The sequence below is a fragment of the Puntigrus tetrazona genome, chromosome 8 (genome assembly GCF_018831695.1).
Source record: "Puntigrus tetrazona isolate hp1 chromosome 8, ASM1883169v1, whole genome shotgun sequence".
Classification (NCBI taxonomy): Eukaryota; Metazoa; Chordata; class Actinopteri; order Cypriniformes; family Cyprinidae; genus Puntigrus; species Puntigrus tetrazona.
The window spans coordinates 2,865,312-2,885,872 of record NC_056706.1 but is presented as its reverse complement, the minus strand read 5'-3'; the positions used below and the strand labels follow the sequence as shown (position 1 = coordinate 2,885,872).

The 20,561-nt window shown below is 36.1% G+C and overlaps 3 protein-coding genes across 4 annotated transcripts in view; all 3 read left to right on the top strand.

Moving 5' to 3' along the window:
• Nucleotides 1-1,529, top strand: part of zgc:63587 (uncharacterized protein LOC393431 homolog) — a 27,518-nt gene extending 25,989 nt beyond the window's left edge. The window contains exon 12 of the mRNA XM_043246753.1: nt 76-1,529. Coding sequence (XP_043102688.1) covers nt 76-144 — 69 coding nt within the window. The 3' untranslated portion in view covers nt 145-1,529. The remainder of the gene's footprint in view (nt 1-75) is intronic.
• A 1,004-nt stretch (nt 1,530-2,533) lies between these two features.
• Nucleotides 2,534-16,260, top strand: sept5a (septin 5a). Of its 2 annotated transcripts, XM_043246751.1 has the most exons (13): nt 2,595-2,683; nt 2,852-2,862; nt 8,170-8,440; nt 9,746-9,836; nt 9,915-10,001; nt 10,723-10,846; nt 11,293-11,427; nt 12,640-12,757; nt 12,874-12,975; nt 13,213-13,309; nt 14,394-14,529; nt 14,668-14,770; nt 15,646-16,260. In XM_043246751.1, exons 3-13 carry the CDS (start codon nt 8,366-8,368, stop codon nt 15,706-15,708), a joined length of 1,131 nt encoding a protein of 376 aa, XP_043102686.1. In that variant the 5' UTR covers nt 2,595-2,683; nt 2,852-2,862; nt 8,170-8,365; the 3' UTR covers nt 15,709-16,260. The 2 variants fall into 2 exon arrangements, with proteins under 2 accessions (XP_043102687.1, XP_043102686.1); XM_043246752.1 differs by lacking the exon at nt 8,170-8,440 and having other exon boundaries at nt 2,534-2,683.
• Nucleotides 16,261-17,116: 856 nt separating this feature from the next.
• On the top strand, nt 17,117-20,485 carry gp1bb (glycoprotein Ib platelet subunit beta). The gene is made up of 3 exons (XM_043246755.1): nt 17,117-17,234; nt 18,246-18,744; nt 19,883-20,485. Exons 2-3 carry the CDS (start codon nt 18,401-18,403, stop codon nt 20,178-20,180), a joined length of 642 nt encoding a protein of 213 aa, XP_043102690.1. The 5' UTR covers nt 17,117-17,234; nt 18,246-18,400; the 3' UTR covers nt 20,181-20,485.
• The last annotated feature ends 76 nt before the right edge of the window (nt 20,486-20,561 follow it).

Here is a 20,561-nt window from a genome sequence, read left to right as displayed (position 1 = left end):
ATTTTGTGGCATTGCCGTTTTGCTATGACGGAAGAGACTTATTTATTCACGTGCTCTGTTTTTAATCTCTTGCAGCTGAGACGCATGCAGCAAATGATCGCTCAGATGCAAGCTCAGATGAAGATGAAACCAGGCGACGACTAAGTGTGTGTGTGTGTGTGTGTGTGTGTGTGTTTGTGCGTCTATCTGTGTATTGTGGGAACAGGAAATGCCATCTGACCAGAGGTTCCATTATCCTGCCCGTTTCTAAACATTATTTGCTTGTCGAATCCCTAATATTTATCAATGGAGCGTAATGTTAATGTCAACTAATTCATGTAACCACAGCACTATCGCAGCTCCGCCCACACCGATAACCTCACAAACGGTCTGATAACATGTCGTTTAATCGATCGGGTTAGATGCCGTTAATAATAATTTATCTAACCTGTGGTCAATCACGGTTTCATCGACGATGTTCAGCTAGAGACTTTCTGTTTCTGTGTGCCAAACACTCTTTTAAAGCTGCTCGGCTTGTACCGGTCGTGCATCAGACTGGCACACGTTCACCTGATCACCTCGTCAATACTTTATAATATATATTACTTTGAATGCAGATGCATTGGATAAAATGAGAGGACGGCGCGCCGGTAGATGCGCCGGGTCAAGTTTACAGTTTTTAGAAAACGTACCCGTTCGTTGTCAAATTTTAGCTCTAAAAATGAACAGACGCTCTGAAATCATGTGCTTTTTAAATGCATTTGAATCTGCAACCGTGTTGATTTGAGCTGCTTAGGCTAGCTGCTTAGTTCCCTCTAGTGGACTTAAAACACAATCGATTTTTGCCAGGTTGGATTATATAAAGCTAAAACGAGAATTGGACAATCCTGTAGATCATCTTTTTGAAAGGGAACACCGTTAATGAAACGGCGCGACGGATCTTATTTAAAAAGTGTAACTCTAGTAAAATGACGGTAACGTTACGTTTATTGTGGACGCACTGGTTCAGCTGTTGGTTTGTATTTTGATTCACAGAAATGCCTTAAAACTCCATTTAGAAACACGGTGCACACGTTTCTCTTTTATAATTATATTCTAATGGTTTGGGGTCGGTTTTCTATCATTTTTATTGCTTGATTTTCACTTATTTACTACTTAAACATTAGCGTCTAGCGCAGTGATCTTTATTTTTCTTGTTTAGCAGCTGGAACGTTTACGACTGTATGTTTTAAAAGTTCATCTACATGGTACATGGTCTAATAAACGGACTGAAACGCACCTTCACTGCCTGCACATGGATGTCGGAGTCATTTTACAGCAGGGAGTTATTTGCTAATTATTAATGTAATGTCTTCTGTAAACACACTGGTTTTGTTTTGTTGTATTTGTGGTTCAGCCCAGTTATTTTGACTCTGTTATCTCCTGTTTAGGCCTTTTTTTTAAAGCGTTAACACAGTTGTCATTGTGCGGTACGGTAATGCTTACTTCCCTGTTTTACATGTTCCTTTTTGTATTTGCTCATGTTGAGAAATAAATAACTTTCTGAGTCATTTGCTTCAAACTCTTTAGTTTCCCGTATAGGTCTCAGAAATGGTTTTGTAAGTATCATCCATTTCTTTTTGAACACCATTTTTCGCTATAGTTTCATTGACTCCGTTCTATATAATATAATTAATCTATATATTTTTTGTTGTTAAAACTTAGTTTTATTTAATATAAGTAATTAAAACTATGTAAACATTTATTTTTTGCATAATTTTCGTTGGAAATTTAAAACATCTTTTGTTAAATAATGTAAAATGAAACCAAAATATAACCAAATATAACTTATGTTTTAGCTAAATCTAAACGTTTTTAGATCATTTTAAAATTAGGAATATTTAAAAATGCATTTTTTTAAAAGTGTTAAATTTTCACATAATTTAAAGGTAAATTTTATTTAAATTAAAGAATGTCAAATTAATTTATTCATTAGATGTATGTTTTTATGTTATTTTAAAATGATCTGCTTTTAAAATGCTAAATTATTAAAGCCAATTTTTTAATACAAATCTTGGATATCATTAAAATAAAACTATTTAATATGTAGAAACATTTTTTATTTCAAATAAATCAAATATATAAAACAAATATATATGTGTGTGTGTGTGTATGTATATATATGTATATTTATATATATATATATATGTATATGTATATATATATATATATGTATATGTGTATATATATTTATTTATATTATATATGTATATATATATATTTATATTGTGTATATATATATGTGTATATATGTATATATTTATATATATGTATATATTTATATATATGTATATATTTATATTTATATATATATTTATATTTTTATTTATATATTTATATATATATGTGTGTGTGTGTGTGTATATTTGATTTGAATCATATATTGTTTGTTTATGAATATTTTAACTAAGGTGATTTTTATCTTTTTACAATTAATGCATTTTAATTTGCCTAAGTAACGTTAAACAGCACTGTTACAAAGCCCTGAAAGCTGTGTCAATGAATGACGTATTGGAGGGCGTGGTTTGGTCTGCGGCGGCCCCGCCCCTCTACGCCTGGGCTTCCCAGCGGGGCTGAGCGTGAGACAGACGGAACCCGAGCAGAGCAGAGACGGCCTGAAACATGACCACCAACATCCGATATAAGAGCAGGATGATGAAATCCGGTAATGCCGCAGACCCTGTCGCCGTTTCGCTCAGTTTTTTTACTCTGTTTGACTGAAGAAATGCTGACGATTTCTCTCTTCCTCCCCGTGCGTCTCCCGCATCCCGCACCTGCTGATGCTGATGCTGCCCGTGATGATGATGATGATGGTGATGATGGTCGCGTTCAGAGGACAGTGAGGTGAGAAACGACGAACTTCACCACATTTCGCAGTTTTACCGCACACTTTAAGAGCTCCTACGATTTCGTTTTGTTTTCGCACAGGCGACCCGCGCGCCATCAAATCTCACGAGCTTCGATGGCAAGTGTGACAGGGTGTTTCATGCGCACCGTGTTTTGAAAACGACGTGATTTTGTGTTCGTGCTCACGTTAACGATGTTAGAAACCGTGTCACCCATCCTCGCCTGACGCGCTTTATTTCCCCTCAGCTTTATTGTAACGCGTCGGTCGCTTGCGGTGCTCTGTGCGTGGTCTTGCCTTCTAGCCTTGAGGAAATATAACGTCTTCTGGCTGCTTTCTGTCGTTCTGAGCTCTGATAGAGGATGATAGCGCTGCTTCTCTCTGGATGCGTTGTCATGGTTACAGCAGCCGGAGCGCGTGAGAGGCTCCTGTAGCGGATGCCTGAAGAAGCGTGAACCCTGAACTCTATGTGTGGACATACATGCTCGTAGTACTTGATGATTACACTTAAAGCGGAGTAGAGTGTTAACTGCTAGATCTAGTGCTGATTCGCACCTAAATATAGTCTCGCACCTATTAGTATCACATAGAAATGGCTTGAGCGAGCATTTTTGTGTTTAAGACTTAAGTTCGCGTTGCAATCCAATTCATGTGGTATTATCACGTTATTGTGCACAACTGGTCATCACTATTCTTGAATCACCGTATATTTTAAACGCATGCATTGGCATTTAAAAGTAGGGTCGGTAAGATGATATGCAAGGATGTATTACATAAAATTTCTATTTCAAATAAGTTTTGTTCAAATAATTAGTTTCCACTAAAATAACCAAGCAGCTCAGATAATAATTATAAATGTTTCTTGAGCGGCACATTCGAATGATTTCTGAAGGATCTGGTGTATCGATGCTGAAAATTCAGCTTTGAATTCATCACTTGAATACATTATAGTTTAAAATGCATTCAAATAGAAAGCTGTTATTCACCAAATCCCCGTTTTTACTGTATTTTGCTCAAATACAGCATTGGTGAGCAGAAGAGACTTCTTGCGAAAATATTTTAAAACCTTTCAAACAATGTCTGGTACATAAAGTACCGGTAAAATGTAATGCGCTTGCTAGTAATTATCAGAAATAGTTACAATGAAATAGCAAGCAGCTGTTTTTTTTTTATTAGCATGACCTTAAAAATGATATGTGCACCGTATAAAAGCGTCTTTTAAGTGATGCATCGGTATTTTAATGCTGTAAACATTCGGTTTTACTACACGGACTGAAGCTGATTACTAGAAGGCTAGTAATTTCACGCAGCCTCCGGCGCTTGACCCATGAACACACAGACGCACACATGTGTAGTTACTAGAAAGCTCGTCCTACGCAAAAGCAGAAATGCAACAATTCACACCCCCACGCGTACACACACACACACACACACACACACACACACACACACACACACACACACACACACACACACACACACACACACACACACACACACACACACACACACACATACATTCTGTCAGTGCTTCAAGATCTCTTTCACTGTCGTTCTCCTCTCTTCTAGTCGTCTTCTTGTCGTCTTTCTCTCTCTCTCTCTCTCTCTGCATTGAGGTTTAATAACTTAATGGTGTGGAAGTCTGGCTGCCGTTTCAGACACGTCTTATTTATCTCTGAAAAGGTCACTGCATTGAAATAAGATTGTAAGTGTATGTGTGTGTGTGTGTGTGTGTGTGTGTGTGTGTTTGTATAGAATAAGCTGTCTGCATTTAACCGCGCAGCATGACAGATGGCAGAAGTGAAGTTTCTTTTGATCGTGAAGTCAGATGGCCTGTGCAGTTGCTCAGATGCCGCAGCAGGAAACATCCATCCCGGGTATCTACAATTATTTTATGGAAAACTGCGCTTTTTGTCCTTTTTTGTGCTTGCGTTCCACAGATAAGAGCAATTTGTGACATAAGAATGAGAGAAATATTGGGTTAAACTGTAAATAACTGTAAATCAACAAAAGTAGTGGCATTTTTCTTTATTAAAATGGGATAGTGTAGAGTAGACAGGAAGTGAAGTGGGATAGAGAGGGGGGCGGGATCGGGAAGGGTCCTCGAGCCAGGATTCGAACACGGGACACCCTCAACAAAATGGCATCATATATCTCCCTTTTTGAAAGAAATGACTTCTTTCATTTCAAATAAATGATGTTCTTTTTATTTATTATGCATCACTGTTTCCATCTAAGATATGATGCAGCACGTGTTTCTTAAACATCAGATTAGAAAGGTTTCTGATGAATCATGTGACACTAAAGACTGGAGTAATGATGCTGACAATTAACCTGTGCATCACAGGAATAAATTACAATTTAAATTATATTACAATAAAAACAGCATTAGCATATTCCTCTGTTTTTTACTGTACTAAATAAATACAGCTAGAAGAGGCTAGTAGAATATATAATACGGTGTACCATAATATTATCCCTGATTTGAAGCGCTGTGAAGGTTGTTAGTTTAAACCCCCTGAACTAAACGCTTTCGAGGAACCGTCCCTGTGGTAAGTGCAAGGATACAAGCTGCAGTGCAGGTGCAGCGAACCATTCAAACACACGCCCGCAGTGTCACTAACAAACAGCTGACACGGTCTGAAAGTGAGAGGAAAGCAGTCGCCCTCTGGGAACGCAGGTCTGTTTGGGCTTGACCCGGCGCAGAGGATGTTTAGTGAGCTCATCCTCAGACGTCTCTCTCCACCCGTTCCGCACCCATGGTCACTCACTCGGTGTAACCCGAGACGCACATGTGACATTAATGGATGACATCACTGGCCCCGCCTCACTGAAGAGCAGGCAGGAAATCACCGCTTGAGATATGAGCACCATCTGACCGAGACTTGCTGGAAGAAGTTGCGTTATCTAAATGCACCGTTCTGGTTAAATATATTTGTGAAAATACAATAAAAAGATGAATCAAGCACTGAATTAGTGACTTTCTTTGCTTTGCAGTTGGGTTGCTAGGGTACTCTGGGTTGTTGCCAGGCTGGTGCTGTGTAGTCGATAATTCTCACTGGATTTGGCTTAGTGTTGCTATGCAGTTGCTACCATATTCTGAATATCTTTCTTTGCATTGTTGATATGTGGTTTCTGGTGTATTCTGGGTTGGTCGTCAGGGTGTTGCTATGCTATTCCTAAAATATTCCAGATGTTTTGTTTTTGTGTTGCTATGTTGTTGGGTGTTCTGTTTTGTTGCCAGGATGTTGCTAAGCAGTTGCTAAAGTGTTCTGAATGCCGTGGTGTGGTTACTATAAAATTTTCAGTGGCTGTCAGCGTGTTGCTATGATATTAAGTGTTCTGAATGCCTTTCTGTGGTTTCTAGGGAACATTGGGTGACTGCAATGGTATTGCTATCTATTTGCTAAGATATTCAGAATCACTTTTTTTTGTTAGGATGTTGCTAAGCTGTTGATAAAGTGTTCTGAATGCCTTTCTGTGGTTGCCAGGGTGTTGCTATGCAGTCGCTAAGATGTTCCGAATTACTTTCTTTGCATTGTTTATATGTGGTTTCTATGGTGTTCTGGATAGTTGCCAGGGTGTCTCTAAACGTTTGCTAATGTATGCCATTCTGTGTGTTGCTATGTTGTTGGTTGTTTTGTTTGGTTTCCATGGTGTTGCTATGCAGTAGCTAAGGGGATATAAATGGCTTTACGTGCATTGCTGTGTGGTTACTAGGGTGTTTTTGGGTGGTTGCCAGGACATAGTCATACAGTTGCTAAGGTGATCAAACTATGAGAAATGAAAACACTCTTCTCCATGTCTTTTGATGGGTTTGAAGACATGTTTCTTAGAGTCTGATCACAAACTGATTAAAAACAATACAGATATGGAGCTGTGTCTGGTGAGGGTCGCTCCAGGTGGCACTCAGGGATGGCAGCTGGATGGTGAGAGGGTGTTGTTCTGTGTTAGGAGGGGCAACCAGGGCTATTGTATCACTGAAGGACATCTGTTCTATTCTATTCAACCGACCCCCTCTGGACCCCCAACCCCCCACCAGCACACTCATCATCTATATGCATGAACAGACCCCCATCAACACCATAATGGGGCAAATCATGCTTAATATGAAGATGTTTAATCGTTCTGTTTGCTCACATGTCACTAATAATGGTTAGTGATGTGAACGAACCCCAAACCTTGAACTCGAACCCCAACAGAGCTGCCCAGGCAAGTGTTTGACTCAGAAAACGTGACAGTCGTTGAAGATGCGCAGTAACGCACGCATTCACAGACTCTGACAGACTTGCATTCATTAACTCTTGCGGTTCATTACAGGCCTGTTGTCCAAATACAATGTCAATTAATTCAATTGCTATGTTATATAAGAGAGAGTCACTGAATTGTGGCATTTAAAACAATTAGCTGTTATATCAGGAGTCATGATGAAACGATTAAATGATTAAATTGTATGTATAAGTGAATGATTTAACATGAAGTGAAAATCCTTGAGTGTTTGCAACACTAGCGCCCCCTGGTGATATTTACTGTATATGTGTGTGTGTGTATATATATATATATATAGAGAGAGAGAGAGAGAGAGAGAGAGAGAGAGAGAGAGAGTTGCTTAAAATGGCTGAATTTATTTGAAAAAGAAAATCCAGTAAAATCAGTAATCCTATGAATTACTACTGCAGTTTAAAATAATTGTTTTCATTCTTGACTACGTCAACTATGCCGACTATATGCTGATTTGCTGCTCAAGAAACATTTCTGATTATTATCAATGTTAAACAGTAGTGTTGCCTCTCTTTTTTTGATGAATAAAAAATTTAAAACAACAGCAATTATTTAAAAATCTTTTATTTAATCTGATTTAATCTGTTCTTGCTAAACAAAATGATGAATTTAACTAAAACAAATCTTATTGATCGCATTCATCATCGTATATCTGAAAATAACGCTCTAGTAAAGGTCACGCTGCTGTGCTGGAGTCTGTAGAAAAGCTGTGCCAGTCTGGTAAGGTCTGTTGGGAAGGGTGTGGCTGCTGTCTTACTAAATGTGTCTTGCTCCCTAAAACACACACACACACACACACACACACACACACACGCACACATAGAGAAACCCCTGCACCTCAGAGCTGGCTGTTGGGGAAAAAAAGTGGGGGAGGAATATACGACTAAATGAATGAGTGTTTTTATTCCCGTTTTCGGCTCCCCCCTCCTTTCCTGTCTAAAATTGCTTCCATGCTTTTTTTTTTTTTCCTTTACGTCTTTTCGTTTCTCCTGCTCGCTCTCTCACTCACTACCTTCTTTTGTCAGTCTTTCATTCAGTCATGTGGGGATTCCTCTGCCTGCCTGTCTGAACACGGCGCGCTGGGATGTGCCGTGGGCAAGAGACAGACCGAAAACAGGGAAAGGGAAACCAGAGAGGGTTTATAAAGGCAGAGAGTGAGAAAGTGAGGGTCACGCAGGTTTAAAGAGGGACGGCACACATTACTGAGACGTCTGGTTCAGGATGGACTCCATGATGCTGCAGGAGAAACTGGTGGAAAAACTTCTGTGTCCTCGAACCAGGACTACCAGACAGAAGGTTTGCTGCCTGCCTATCTATCTATCTATCTATCTATCTATCTATCTATCTATCTATCTATCTATCTATCTATCTATCTATCTATCTATCTATCTATCTATCTATCTATCTATCTATCTATCTTGAAGAGCTGCTTCAACTTAGTTTATATCTTAGTAGGTGTTTTTGTAAATAGTATGACGCCACACGCATGATATTGTCAATTTTTTTTTGTGTTAGTGTTGCTCATACTTAAAGTTACTTAAAGGATTTAACTATCAAACTAGCATTCACTTAGCAACGCCCTAGCAACCACCCTAGCAACCTCATAGCATTCAGAACACTGTAGAGCAACACCCTAACAAAAAGGTAATTGTACCTTTTTATCTCTCTTTTTGGACTTCTGGACCTTTTTCCTCACACTTTTGGAGATTATATATATATTATATATATATATAATATGATTTTTTTGGACATTAACTCAGTATTAGAATTTTTGAATTGCAAGATGAAAGCTTAAAATCGCACAAAAAATATTTTGGGAAACAAAGTCTGAATTGTGAAGTATAAACTCAAGGAAAAAAAGTGTGTTCATGAGAGAAAAAGCTTTTTTTGTTGTTGTTTTTAAATATTATTCAGTTGCATGACAAACAACCAATGTTTGCATTTGCAACCAAAGCTAATGACATATTATTTTTTATAGCGTTTTATTAATGAAAAGATATTCCGATGTGCATTATGGATACCTTTAAACAATGCGTTCTGCACGAGAGCCGCGGGTCAAGCAGTGCCACATTTTCTTCAGGAAATGCATAAATCTGACGGATGCTTTGCACTCTTGCATCTTTATCCCTCTTCTCTCACACGCTGTACTCGTGGGGTTTCTCTGTTCTGATGATGGACGGCGGAAACGCACATGACGGGTTGTGAGATGCCCTGGCGGTCAGATGAGTGGAGTTCGGCCCAAGTTTGAGTGTGTTTAAAAAGGCCCTTTCAGCTTATGTAAATACGGCTTCTGTGTGTGTGTGTGTACGGTGTAAATGTGGGTTTTCCCTGGACACTGAGCTGGTTTAATAGTGATTTTGCTTCCCGGTATTTTCTGTGTTCTCTGTGTCAGTTTGAGCGGTTATGACTGCTGAGCGGTTTCCGGCACAGTTGGTGGATCTGCAGGAGATTCAGCACTACTGGGCTTTTCATTCTCTGCTATTTTTGTGCCAGTCTGACGATTCACAGACGGTCTTAAAGGGACAGTTCACACAACCGTTCATCCTTCAACACCCTGCTTTCTTCCATAAAATGCATTATGTTTTGACTTGTGTCTTTCAGGACAAGCAGTACGTTGGCTTCGCTACGCTTCCTAATCAGGTCCACAGGAAGTCGGTGAAGAAGGGCTTCGACTTCACTCTGATGGTGGCAGGTTTGTCTGAAATCGTCACTAAATGTTTTATTGACTATCATGCTCGTCTTGTTGTTAACAAGCACTGTGTGTTTTTAGGTGAATCTGGATTGGGAAAGTCTACTTTAGTTAACAGCCTCTTCCTCACAGATCTCTATAAAGACAGAAAATTATTAAATGCTGAAGGTAAGGATTGTCTTTAAAAAACACCCAAAATAACAGTTCTGTCATTGTCACATAAGGATACAATATACACTGCTGTGTAAAATTTGGGATCTTTTGAGTTTGGATTTTTATATATATATTTTTTATATATATATATATATATATATATATATATATATATATATATATATATATATATATATATTTTTTTTTTTTTTTTTGGCCTTTTATTCCGCACAAATTCATTAAATTGGTCAAAAGCTACATTAAAGCCATTTTAACTTTACAAAACATTTCTATTTTAGATTTATTCAGTTCTTTTATCTTTCTATTCATCTGTTATAAAAAAAAAATACATGTATCAGTGTGTCTACAAACATGAAGCAGCACAACTGCTTTCGATATTAATAATTATCATAAATGTTTCTCATAAAGCGTCAAATGATTTCTGAAGGATCATGTGACTCTGAAGACTAAGAGTAATGATGAAGGAATAAATTGTATCTTATTATATATTCACATAGAAAACAGTTACTTTAAGTTGTTGTGATATTTCAGTTTTACTGTTTATATTATATACTTGATGCAGGCTTGGTAAGTAGATAAAAAAAACCAAAAAAAACACATTAAATAAATTAGGAAGTGTTACTATCTCCAAACTTTTTAACAGTAGTGTAGCATATGCATAAGTATATATCTCTTCAACGGGTCTGAGCGTTGTGTTGTGTGTTTCCTGTAACAGAGCGCATTAATCAGACGGTCGAGATCACCAAACATACAGTCGACATCGAGGAGAAAGGGGTCAAGCTCAAACTCACCATTGTGGACACGCCGGGCTTTGGAGACGCAGTCAATAACAATGAATGGTGAGAATTCAGCCGTTCCCAGCGTCCCATGAGCACAATTACAAATCTCAATACAGCATTTTAGGAAAGCAAAAAAGACTTTTAGTCATGTCTGCGTTCACAATACAGCAGCCGTGAGAGCCTGTGTTTCATAGACTGGGGATTCAAATCTGGCATCTGAGATATCTAAATATTGAGAAAATCACCAAATAAAGCCCTTAGCAATGCATGTTACTAATCAAAAATTAGGTTTTGATGTATTTATGGTTATAAATTTACTGAATATCTTCGTGGAACGTTTACTTAACATCCTAATGATTTTTGGCATAAAAGAACAATAATGGCTAAATGGCTATTGCTACGAACATATCCCTGCTGCTTATATCGTGGTCACATTTTATGTTTGCCAGCATGAAATATGAATTGTTCTGTCTCTCTGAAGGGTGCGTATCTGTGTGTGTTTGCAGCTGGAAGCCCATCACAGACTACATCGACCAGCAGTTTGAGCAGTACTTCAGAGATGAGAGCGGACTGAACAGAAAGAACATACTAGACAACAGGGTGCACTGCTGCCTGTACTTCATCCCACCGTTTGGACACGGGTACGAGCGGGTGGCACGGGTCTGTCTGATAGGGGCCAGGGCATATGCATCATCTCCACTGTTTGCACAATAAGCCTCAAACGGTCCAAGATGTAGACGAGTTGTTCTTCGTTATCAGAACAGATTTTGAGAAATGCAGCATTCCGTCACTTGCTTACCATTGGATGCTCTGCAGTGAATGGGTGCCGTGGGAACCAGAGTCCAAACAGCCGATAGGAACATCTCAACAGTACACTCCAGTCCGTTAGTTAATGTCTTGTGAAGTGAAAAGCTGTTCGTTTGTAGCATGCAAATCACATTTTTAACTTTAAACTGACGCTTCCAAGTCCGTAATCCATATTTTTGGTTTCTCCAGTAAAAAGTTTGTCTCATCTAAAGCAGGAGAGATCAAGCACCCTTTACAAGCCAAAATATTCCAAAACGGTTGTGTGGGTAGGTTTTTATGGCCACGTTCACACAGCTGTAGAAAACGGTTATCAGTCCTGTATTTGGGATTGAAACAGGTGTGAGTCTCGAAAATGTCTCGTTCGCGCAGAAGCTTACGGTCATGTCTAGAATTTCGTCTGTATGAACGCGCAACCGTTTCCCTTACCAGTAACCATAGCGACAGCGACCGAAGTAACGTCAAAGATGGCGACGTCTGAAAAAACAAAAAGTCTTGTCACTTTCGGACGCGACAAGAGTCCGATTTAGCAACTTCAAAACAGAGAGAGCGGCATTTGAACACAAAAGTGACGGGATAAAACTTTAAGATGACACTCAGCTTTGCTGTAAGTTTCTCAAAACACACATGAAAACACGTAACACGCGGTAGGTAGCTTTTCACTTACAAACTTTTCACTGGAGGAACCAAAAATATGGATTATGGACTTGAAAGCATCAGTTTGAAGTCCAAAAATGTGGTTTGCATGACTGGACTGGAGTGTATTGTTGTGGTGTTTTTATTGGCTGTTTTGACTCTCGTTCTGACGGCACCCATTCACTGCAGAGGATCCGTTGCTGATGTGATCTGATGAAGAAACAATCTCATCCACATCACGAGGGTCATTCCTCTGGCAAACTGACTCGCAGATGTGAATTCAGGACTCATTTTTAAATATGAATGTGCAAAAAGTAAACATTTGACTTGGCATTATGGGAAGCAGTTTTAATGCGTAATAGGAGTGAATATAAGCAGAGATGGACTTAGCATCAGTTTTTTCTGCTGTGCAGTTTGCGGCCGGTGGACGTGGAGTTCATGAAGGCTCTGCACGAGAAAGTGAACATCATTCCTCTGATCTCTAAGGCGGACTGTCTCACTCCTAATGAGGTCAAAAAGCTCAAGGACAGGGTGAGTGCACTTTTTCTGAACGCGTGCTCCCGACGGAAGCCGTTCTTTTATACTAGGCCAAATGCATCTGGTTCTACGATGCAGCATGAATGTAGTGTTCGTCTGTCTTCCTGCAGGTGAGAGACGAGATCGAGCGCTTCGGGATTAAAGTGTATCAGTTCCCCGAGTGCGACTCCGATGAAGAAGAGGAGTTCAAACAGATGGACAAAGAGCTGAAGGTCTGGCGAACATCTCCAAAAAACATTCAGTCTGAAATCTAATTCATTTCAGTCACTTCACTCCATTTGGATTGATTTCACGATGGACTTTTTACTTCTGCCAACAGCTGGAGGAGTGAAGCTGATGAACTGTTATGTGCAGATGTTTTTTACGAGGCAGATTAAATCATAAATATGATGTGTGGGCAGTGCGTATGCTGAATATTGAATGATTTATGTGTTTCGTGTGTGCCGTAGGAGTGCACTCCGTTTGCCGTCATTGGCAGTAATACAGTGGTGGAGGCCAGAGGTCAAAGGGTCAGAGGTCGTCTTTACCCCTGGGGTATCGTGGAAGGTCAGAAACACTCTAAACGAGTACAACAGAAAAGAAATGATGCTTGGCAAATGGATTCTGCATATTTATGCTATGTTGAAATCACTGTGTCAGAGGTGATGATAAGGCTAGGCAATAAACAATATCATATCGAGACTGGGATAAAACTTTAGTTGATAAGGATAGGTTCTGGACGTGTATACTCTGATTCACTTCAGACGTTTTTTATAGTTTAATTTGAGAAAAAAACTCAGATCTTTGACAAACTGCCAAAATAAGAGTTCGTTTTAACTTAAATTATGATGGAAATATATTAATATTTATTAAAGTACTTAACAAAGTAATGATATATGTGTGTATGTGTGTGTGTGTATATATATATATATATATATATATATATATATATATATATATATATATATATATATATATATATATATATATATATATATATATATATATTATTGATTAAACAAAACTAAAAATGTATAAAAAAGTTCATTGTTATTATGTTCTTTTAATAATATTAGAAAAGATTGACTACATTTTATAGTTTATAAACTATAAAATGAATATATTAATACTACTATAATATTAATATTATATATATTTTTAAAATATCATAATATCAACAGAGAATCCATAAATACCGAAATGCAGAATTTAGAAAAAAATTACATTTCTTGTGGCCCTAAATTATAAAGTAGCAACTGTTTGGAGTGTAATTATAAAAGAAAATAATAATTCTCATGGTCTGATAAACATAGAAAGCTTTCCATCAACATTAATGAAAAAAAAAAATATATATATATATATATATATATATATATATATATATATATATATATATATATATATATATATATATTGTGATGATTGTAAACTTTGCATGCTTGTTCATAACTTGGTTTGTACCAATGCTTGTCTACTGCAAGAGACTCTGGCCATTAAAGCATAAACTTTATCATCATCAGTAAGTAATATGTAGTGAAGTCATGGACTGTAGTGTCTTAGGGAACACGTGACGTGATCTTTACTAGAAATTTTCTTTAAAACAAATAAATGTAAATGTAGTCTAATTCATTTCTTTGTGTGTGCTGTTCAGTGGAGAATCAGTCTCACTGCGACTTCGTGAAACTGAGGAACATGCTGATCCGCTCTCACATGCACGACCTGAAGGACGTGACGTGCGACGTGCACTACGAAAACTACAGAGCCCACTGCATCCAGGAGATGACCAGGTGTGGGACGTTCAGCTTTGTTTTCAGCCCTCAGGCGGCCTAAATGACACGCTGAAGGCTGTTTGACTTTCCAGCCCAGATGGGATTCATATAATGTGTGTGTGTGTGTGTGTGTGTGTGTGTGTGTGTGTGTTTCAGTAAACTGGCGCAAGATAACCGTACGGACAGTCCGCTCCCCATCCTGCCTCTGCCCACACCAGACGTGGAGACGGAGAGACTCATTAAGATGAAGGATGAAGAGGTACAGAACAACCAGCACCGATATTAAACCAGCTCTCATGTGTGCCATAGCTTTCTGGATTATTGTTAGGACAATTAGTTTTTGTTAGCTTTAGTCATTTGTTGTGTGTTTTTGTCATTTTTATTAGTTTTATATATATATATATATATATATATATATATATATATATATATATATATATATATATATATATATATATATATATATATTCTTTTTTCAGTTTCAGTTTTAGTTATTTCTGTGTATATTTACATTTATACATTTTTAATACAAAATGACAAAATGTTGCCTTGGCAACTACCTAAAATAAAAAAAGTTACTATTTCAATTTATAGATTTTTAACATTTATTTTACCTCTAGTAATTAAATGCCTTGTTTTGTTTAGTTACTGTAATAACTAATATCCTTAGGACATATATGGCCTGTATTATACATTTAAACTTGTGTGTGTGTGTGTGTGTTTTTTTTTATGTTCCAATTTAGCAATTTTTTTTTCCTGATGTTCACTTCAGATTCTTTACTATAAAATGATTTATAGTAAAGTAGCCACGCTGTAATATATGATTTTTAAAAACGTAGTAAAGCAAGGCAGTAAAAATATAAAAACGCTACACTTCAGAAATTTGGGGTAAAAAAAACAAACAGAAAATGCAGTAAAATCATCAATATTGTAAAATAATATAATATATTATAAATAAATAATAATAATATAATATAATATAATGATAAATAAACAAACAGCATTTATTTAAAATAGAAATATTTTGCAACATTATAATGTTCACTTTTGAAAATAATAATAATAAAAATAAATAATAATAATTATTATAGTACAATGACGTTTTCCTGACCGTGTGTTGTTTTGTGCGTGCAGCTGAAGAGAATGCAGGAGATGCTGGAAAAGATGCAACAACAGATGCACGAGAAAGACCAGTGATGCTCACACACACACACACACACACACACACACACACACGGCCCTCCCAGCAGCCCTCAGATGTGAATGCATTTAAATGATACTGTATTATATCATATCTACAGGTCTGAGCGTCTGCTCGGTGCTTCTGTCCGCCTGCCGCTGTCACGTGATTCATCATAAACCTGTCTAACTTAAATTAACCTCTAAAGGACGTTTCATTTGCTTAGTAAGACGAACGTGTGTGTGTGAGTTGTTCTCAGAAACAGTGTAGGGGTTCAGTGTGTGTGTGTTCGGAGAGACACGCTTTTGCTATGAATTTGTCGGGTTCGATGGTGGTTTTTATTTTTATAGTGAATGTGAACATGAATATGGCTCTGATAACTGTTACCGAGAAACATCCTCGATTCGGACGGCCGCTTTTTGCTCGTTTTATAACAACAATAATCAGAATCAAATCTATTCCATTATTATGAGTGTTAATGGCCTTTAATAATTTAATAATTTATATTATTATGTCAATTGTTTATGTAAATCTTGAAGTAAAGCTTGCTAATAAATGTGAATAATTTATCAGTTGTCAGTGTTGTTCGTTCACAACATATATAATTCTATCATTTATATATCATTTATATAATATAAAGCTATTTTGCTCCATATTTGCTGAAAGAAACTAAATATGTTTCTTACTAATTCTGAGGTGCTTGTTACAAAAACAGTTTGTAATTTGATAACATTTGCATATAAATGAAATATATTGTTATAATGGTTGCTCTGTGTACTACCATATATAAAATAAAATCTAGTGCATCCAAAATATAATAATTTGGTTACATTATATATGTTAGGTACTGTGTATATTTATTATATATATATATATATATATATATATATATATATATATATATAAAATACACACACATACAGTATATATTTTGAAAATATTTACATTTATATATTCATATTCTTATATTTTGATATGAAATTCAAACGTATGGATGTGTTTGTATTTATATATATATATATATATATATATATATATATATATATATATATATATACATACATACATAATAAATATGCACGGTAATTGATCACAATAATTGATTAAAAGCGCTAAAAATCATCATATTAATTTTCATAATAAATTTTACTATATTTAGTTTATTGATAAAATTTTTATTTGAAAATATTTAATGTATTGTAGTTCTTTTTATTGATATATATGAATCAACATTAGGCCTTTTTTTGCAAATCAGCTCATTTAAAAATTATTTTTTTATTAATTTTTTTATTGTTTAAATGCATGATATGAACATGACGTAGTTTTACTGTGTGTTTGAGACTCCTGCGCTCTTTATTCATTGGCCAACTCTGGAGACGTAAGCGAGCGCTTCTGATGTCCCGGTATCAGAGCGTGAAAGTGCGGCCCACTTCCTGTCACATACTGCTCCAAGGAGGCGGAGTTTGTGTTTTATCAGCGCGGCCCAGCTGTGTTTGATGCTCCTTCAGACTGATACTGACTCACAGACACACTGCCGACGCTGGTAAGAACTTCACTTCTAAACAAATTACACAATACATGCATTAGTTCTGCTAATAAATACGACTTATTCTCGATGTATTTAGTTGGTACTTCAATATTATTCATCCAATATTGCTTATGCGTTCTGCTCTCCACCCGCTGGGACCCTCGGTGAAAAATATGACTTAAAAATAATAAATAGTAAGATAAAATAAAATGAAATTTGAACTAAATATATATATTTATTGCAAACACAATGCATTTTTCTTCTGGAACACATCCAAATATAACAAGAAACATAATAATAAAATTAAAGCATTAAATGTAAAATTGTAAAAAAAAAAAAAAAAACGTTGTAGGCCGAGAGAGAGAATAAACATTTACAAATAATATGATGTTAGTAATAATAGAATGTGGTGGAGAGGTAGTGATGTGTACAGTTTATGTGAATATATGGTCAAATAAATGAAAATGAAATACAGAAATAAGCTAAATATTGATGTGACACTAATATATATATATATATATATATATATATATATATATATATATATATATATATATATGTATATATATATGTATGTATATATATATATATATATATATATATATAGATGTATATGTATATATATGTGTATATATATATATATATATGTATATATATATGTATATGTATATATATATATATATATATATATATATATATATATATATATATATATGTATATGTATATATGTATATATATATATATATATATATATATATATATATATATATATATGTATATATATATATATATATATATGTATATATATATATATATATATATATATATATATATATATATATATATATATATATTAATTATAATTAAGAGCAATTCATTTAACCTAAAAAATGTTTATTAGGTTCGTATTTATTGTGTTGTTCCTCCACACCGAGACGATGAAAAGTTTGTATCATCCCTGTACTTTTTTTTTTTTTTTTAATCTTTGTCTTTCTTGCTTCCTTTGCTTCCTCACAAAATTCCAGATAAGCATAAACATCTCTGTTCAGCAGCTGCTCCGTATATGGAGACAACAAATATCCGGCACTGAAAACCTCTTTTCAGTGAGAGCGGGAGCCTGATCTGTGGTCCGTCTGCAGCGTGTGTGTGTGTGTGTGTGTGTGTGTGTGTGTGTGCTGGCATGCGGTGGTGCGCTGCACTCGTGCTGAAGGTGCTGCTGTGGGTGCTGGTCAGTGAGATGGCCGCGGCTCAGGTCTGGTGTCCGGAGATGTGCTCCTGCTCGGACGCTGTGGTGGACTGCAGCAAACGCGGCCTCACCACGGCCAGCCTGCCCTCGTCCTTCCCTCCACACACCATCGCTCTCCAGCTCAACGACAACCACCTGACCGCTCTGCCCCCCGGCCTGCTGGACTCACTGCCCTCCCTGCGCCGGGTCGCTCTCCACGGAAACCCCTGGTCATGTGACTGCGGCGTCCTTTATCTGAGAGGATGGCTGCTGAAACAGAGCAACCCCGCTTCCATACAGTGAGAGGATAGAGATGCCGTTTTACCACTGTTTATGTTTCATGCTCAAATGTTGGATAGTCTTCTTTCAGATCAGCGGAGAAACAAAATATGAGTTTATTTTGATGACCTATTTGCATCTTTAACTTTTAAACACAATGCATAAGAATAAGTCTTTCATATTTCAGATCTTCTTCTTCAGGTTAACTGTATTCCATCTATTTTCTTATTTATTTTAATTTAATAATGCATTTAATTTTTCTTTTGTTTAGAAGAAATTAAATGAAAGTTAAATGTTAAAGAATATATAAATGCTTATAATTGAAATAATAAAATTAAATTAAATTAAATAACGTATTTCTGACTTATGTAATGACAAAAAGAAAACAATGTTACTTGAAATAAAATGAACTTTGATACAATAAACAGAAATAAAACATAAGCATAATTTTATTTAAGCTTGTTACCAAAAATAAAATTAAATAAAAATAGAAATAGAAAATAAAATGTATTTATGACTTATGGAATGACAAAAAGAGATGTACAAAAAAAATGTAACATAAATCCTAAAAATGTTACTTGAAATAAAATGAACTTTGATAAAATAAACAGAAATAAAACATAAGCATAATTTTATTTAAGCTTGTTACCAAAAATAAAATTAAATAAAAATAGAAAATAAAATGTATTTATGACTTATGGAATGACAAAAAGAGATATGCAAAAAAAACCCCAAAAAACTTTAACATAAATCCTAAAAAATGTTACTTAAATAAAATGAACTTTGATAAAATGTACAGAAATAAAACATAAGCATAATTTGATTTCAGCTTGTTGCCAAAATAAAATAAAATAAAAATAGAAAATAAAATGTATTTATGACTTATGGAATGACAAAAAGAGATATGCAAAAAAACCAAAAAAAAACTTTAACATAAATCCTAAAATATGTTACTTGAAATAAAATGAACTTTGATAAAATAAACAGAAATAAAACATAAACATAATTTTATTTCAGCTTGTTGCCAAAATGAAACAAAATAAAAATAGAAAATAAAACGTATTTACATATAAAATAATATGCATTTTATATGTATTTTTAAACATGAATCCTAAAAAATTGTTCTTTGAAGCAAAACATCACCGCTGTGTGTTTCAGGAACGTCAGCTGCAGTTCTCCTGCTCGCCTGCGGGGGCGCCTGCTCGTGTTTCTGTCCGAGCGGGAGCTGCTGGAGTCGTGTCGTTACTGGCTGTGTAACCTGGCCCTGGCCTCTCAGGTCAGCCTCTTCGTCTTCGTCGCCGTGCAGGTGGTCCTGCTGGCCTCTGTCGTCCTCTTCCTCCGGCGCTTCGAGCTGCTCAGCCGAGAGGCGCGACGCACGGCGGCGGAGAGCTTCACCGCGGAGGACGACGCGACGCAGAGCGACGAGTACGTCCCGTTAAAGGACAGGAGCCTCTAGGGGCCGGAGCGAAACTGACAAATGCGTTCGGTTTCATTGTAATTATCGCGCACGGTGCAGTTTTGTTTATCGTATTAAAATGTCCTTTTTAATTGCGTGCATTTGCAAGGCATTTAGACAACAAAATATAATGTTAACTGTAAAAATCTAAATTAATTTTTTTTATACTTTCTTTGTAAAACGTGACTCATACGGCCACAACAAATTAAACAATTTTAGTGCATATTCACGTGTGCATGTCTATGTGTTTTTGTCATTTTTTGCTTCAATAAAATAAAAAGCAAAATTGTTGTTATTATTCTTAATATTATCACCTTTATTGTTGCTGCTGCTACATTTCGTGCAAACGTTTGTTTCAAATAATATAGACCTTATATAACA

Bases quoted from the DNA above. Each gene is read 5' to 3' on its own strand.
- sept5a (XM_043246751.1), top strand. From the start codon at position 8,366: ATGGACTCCATGATGCTGCAGGAGAAACTGGTGGAAAAACTTCTGTGT. The intron at 12,758-12,873 runs GTGAGTGCACTT...GTCTTCCTGCAG, and splicing joins TCAAAAAGCTCAAGGACAGG to GTGAGAGACGAGATCGAGCG. The intron at 14,771-15,645 runs GTACAGAACAAC...TTGTGCGTGCAG, and splicing joins TTAAGATGAAGGATGAAGAG to CTGAAGAGAATGCAGGAGAT.
- gp1bb (XM_043246755.1), top strand. From the start codon at position 18,401: ATGCGGTGGTGCGCTGCACTCGTGCTGAAGGTGCTGCTGTGGGTGCTG. The intron at 18,745-19,882 runs GTGAGAGGATAG...TGTGTGTTTCAG, and splicing joins AGCAACCCCGCTTCCATACA to GAACGTCAGCTGCAGTTCTC.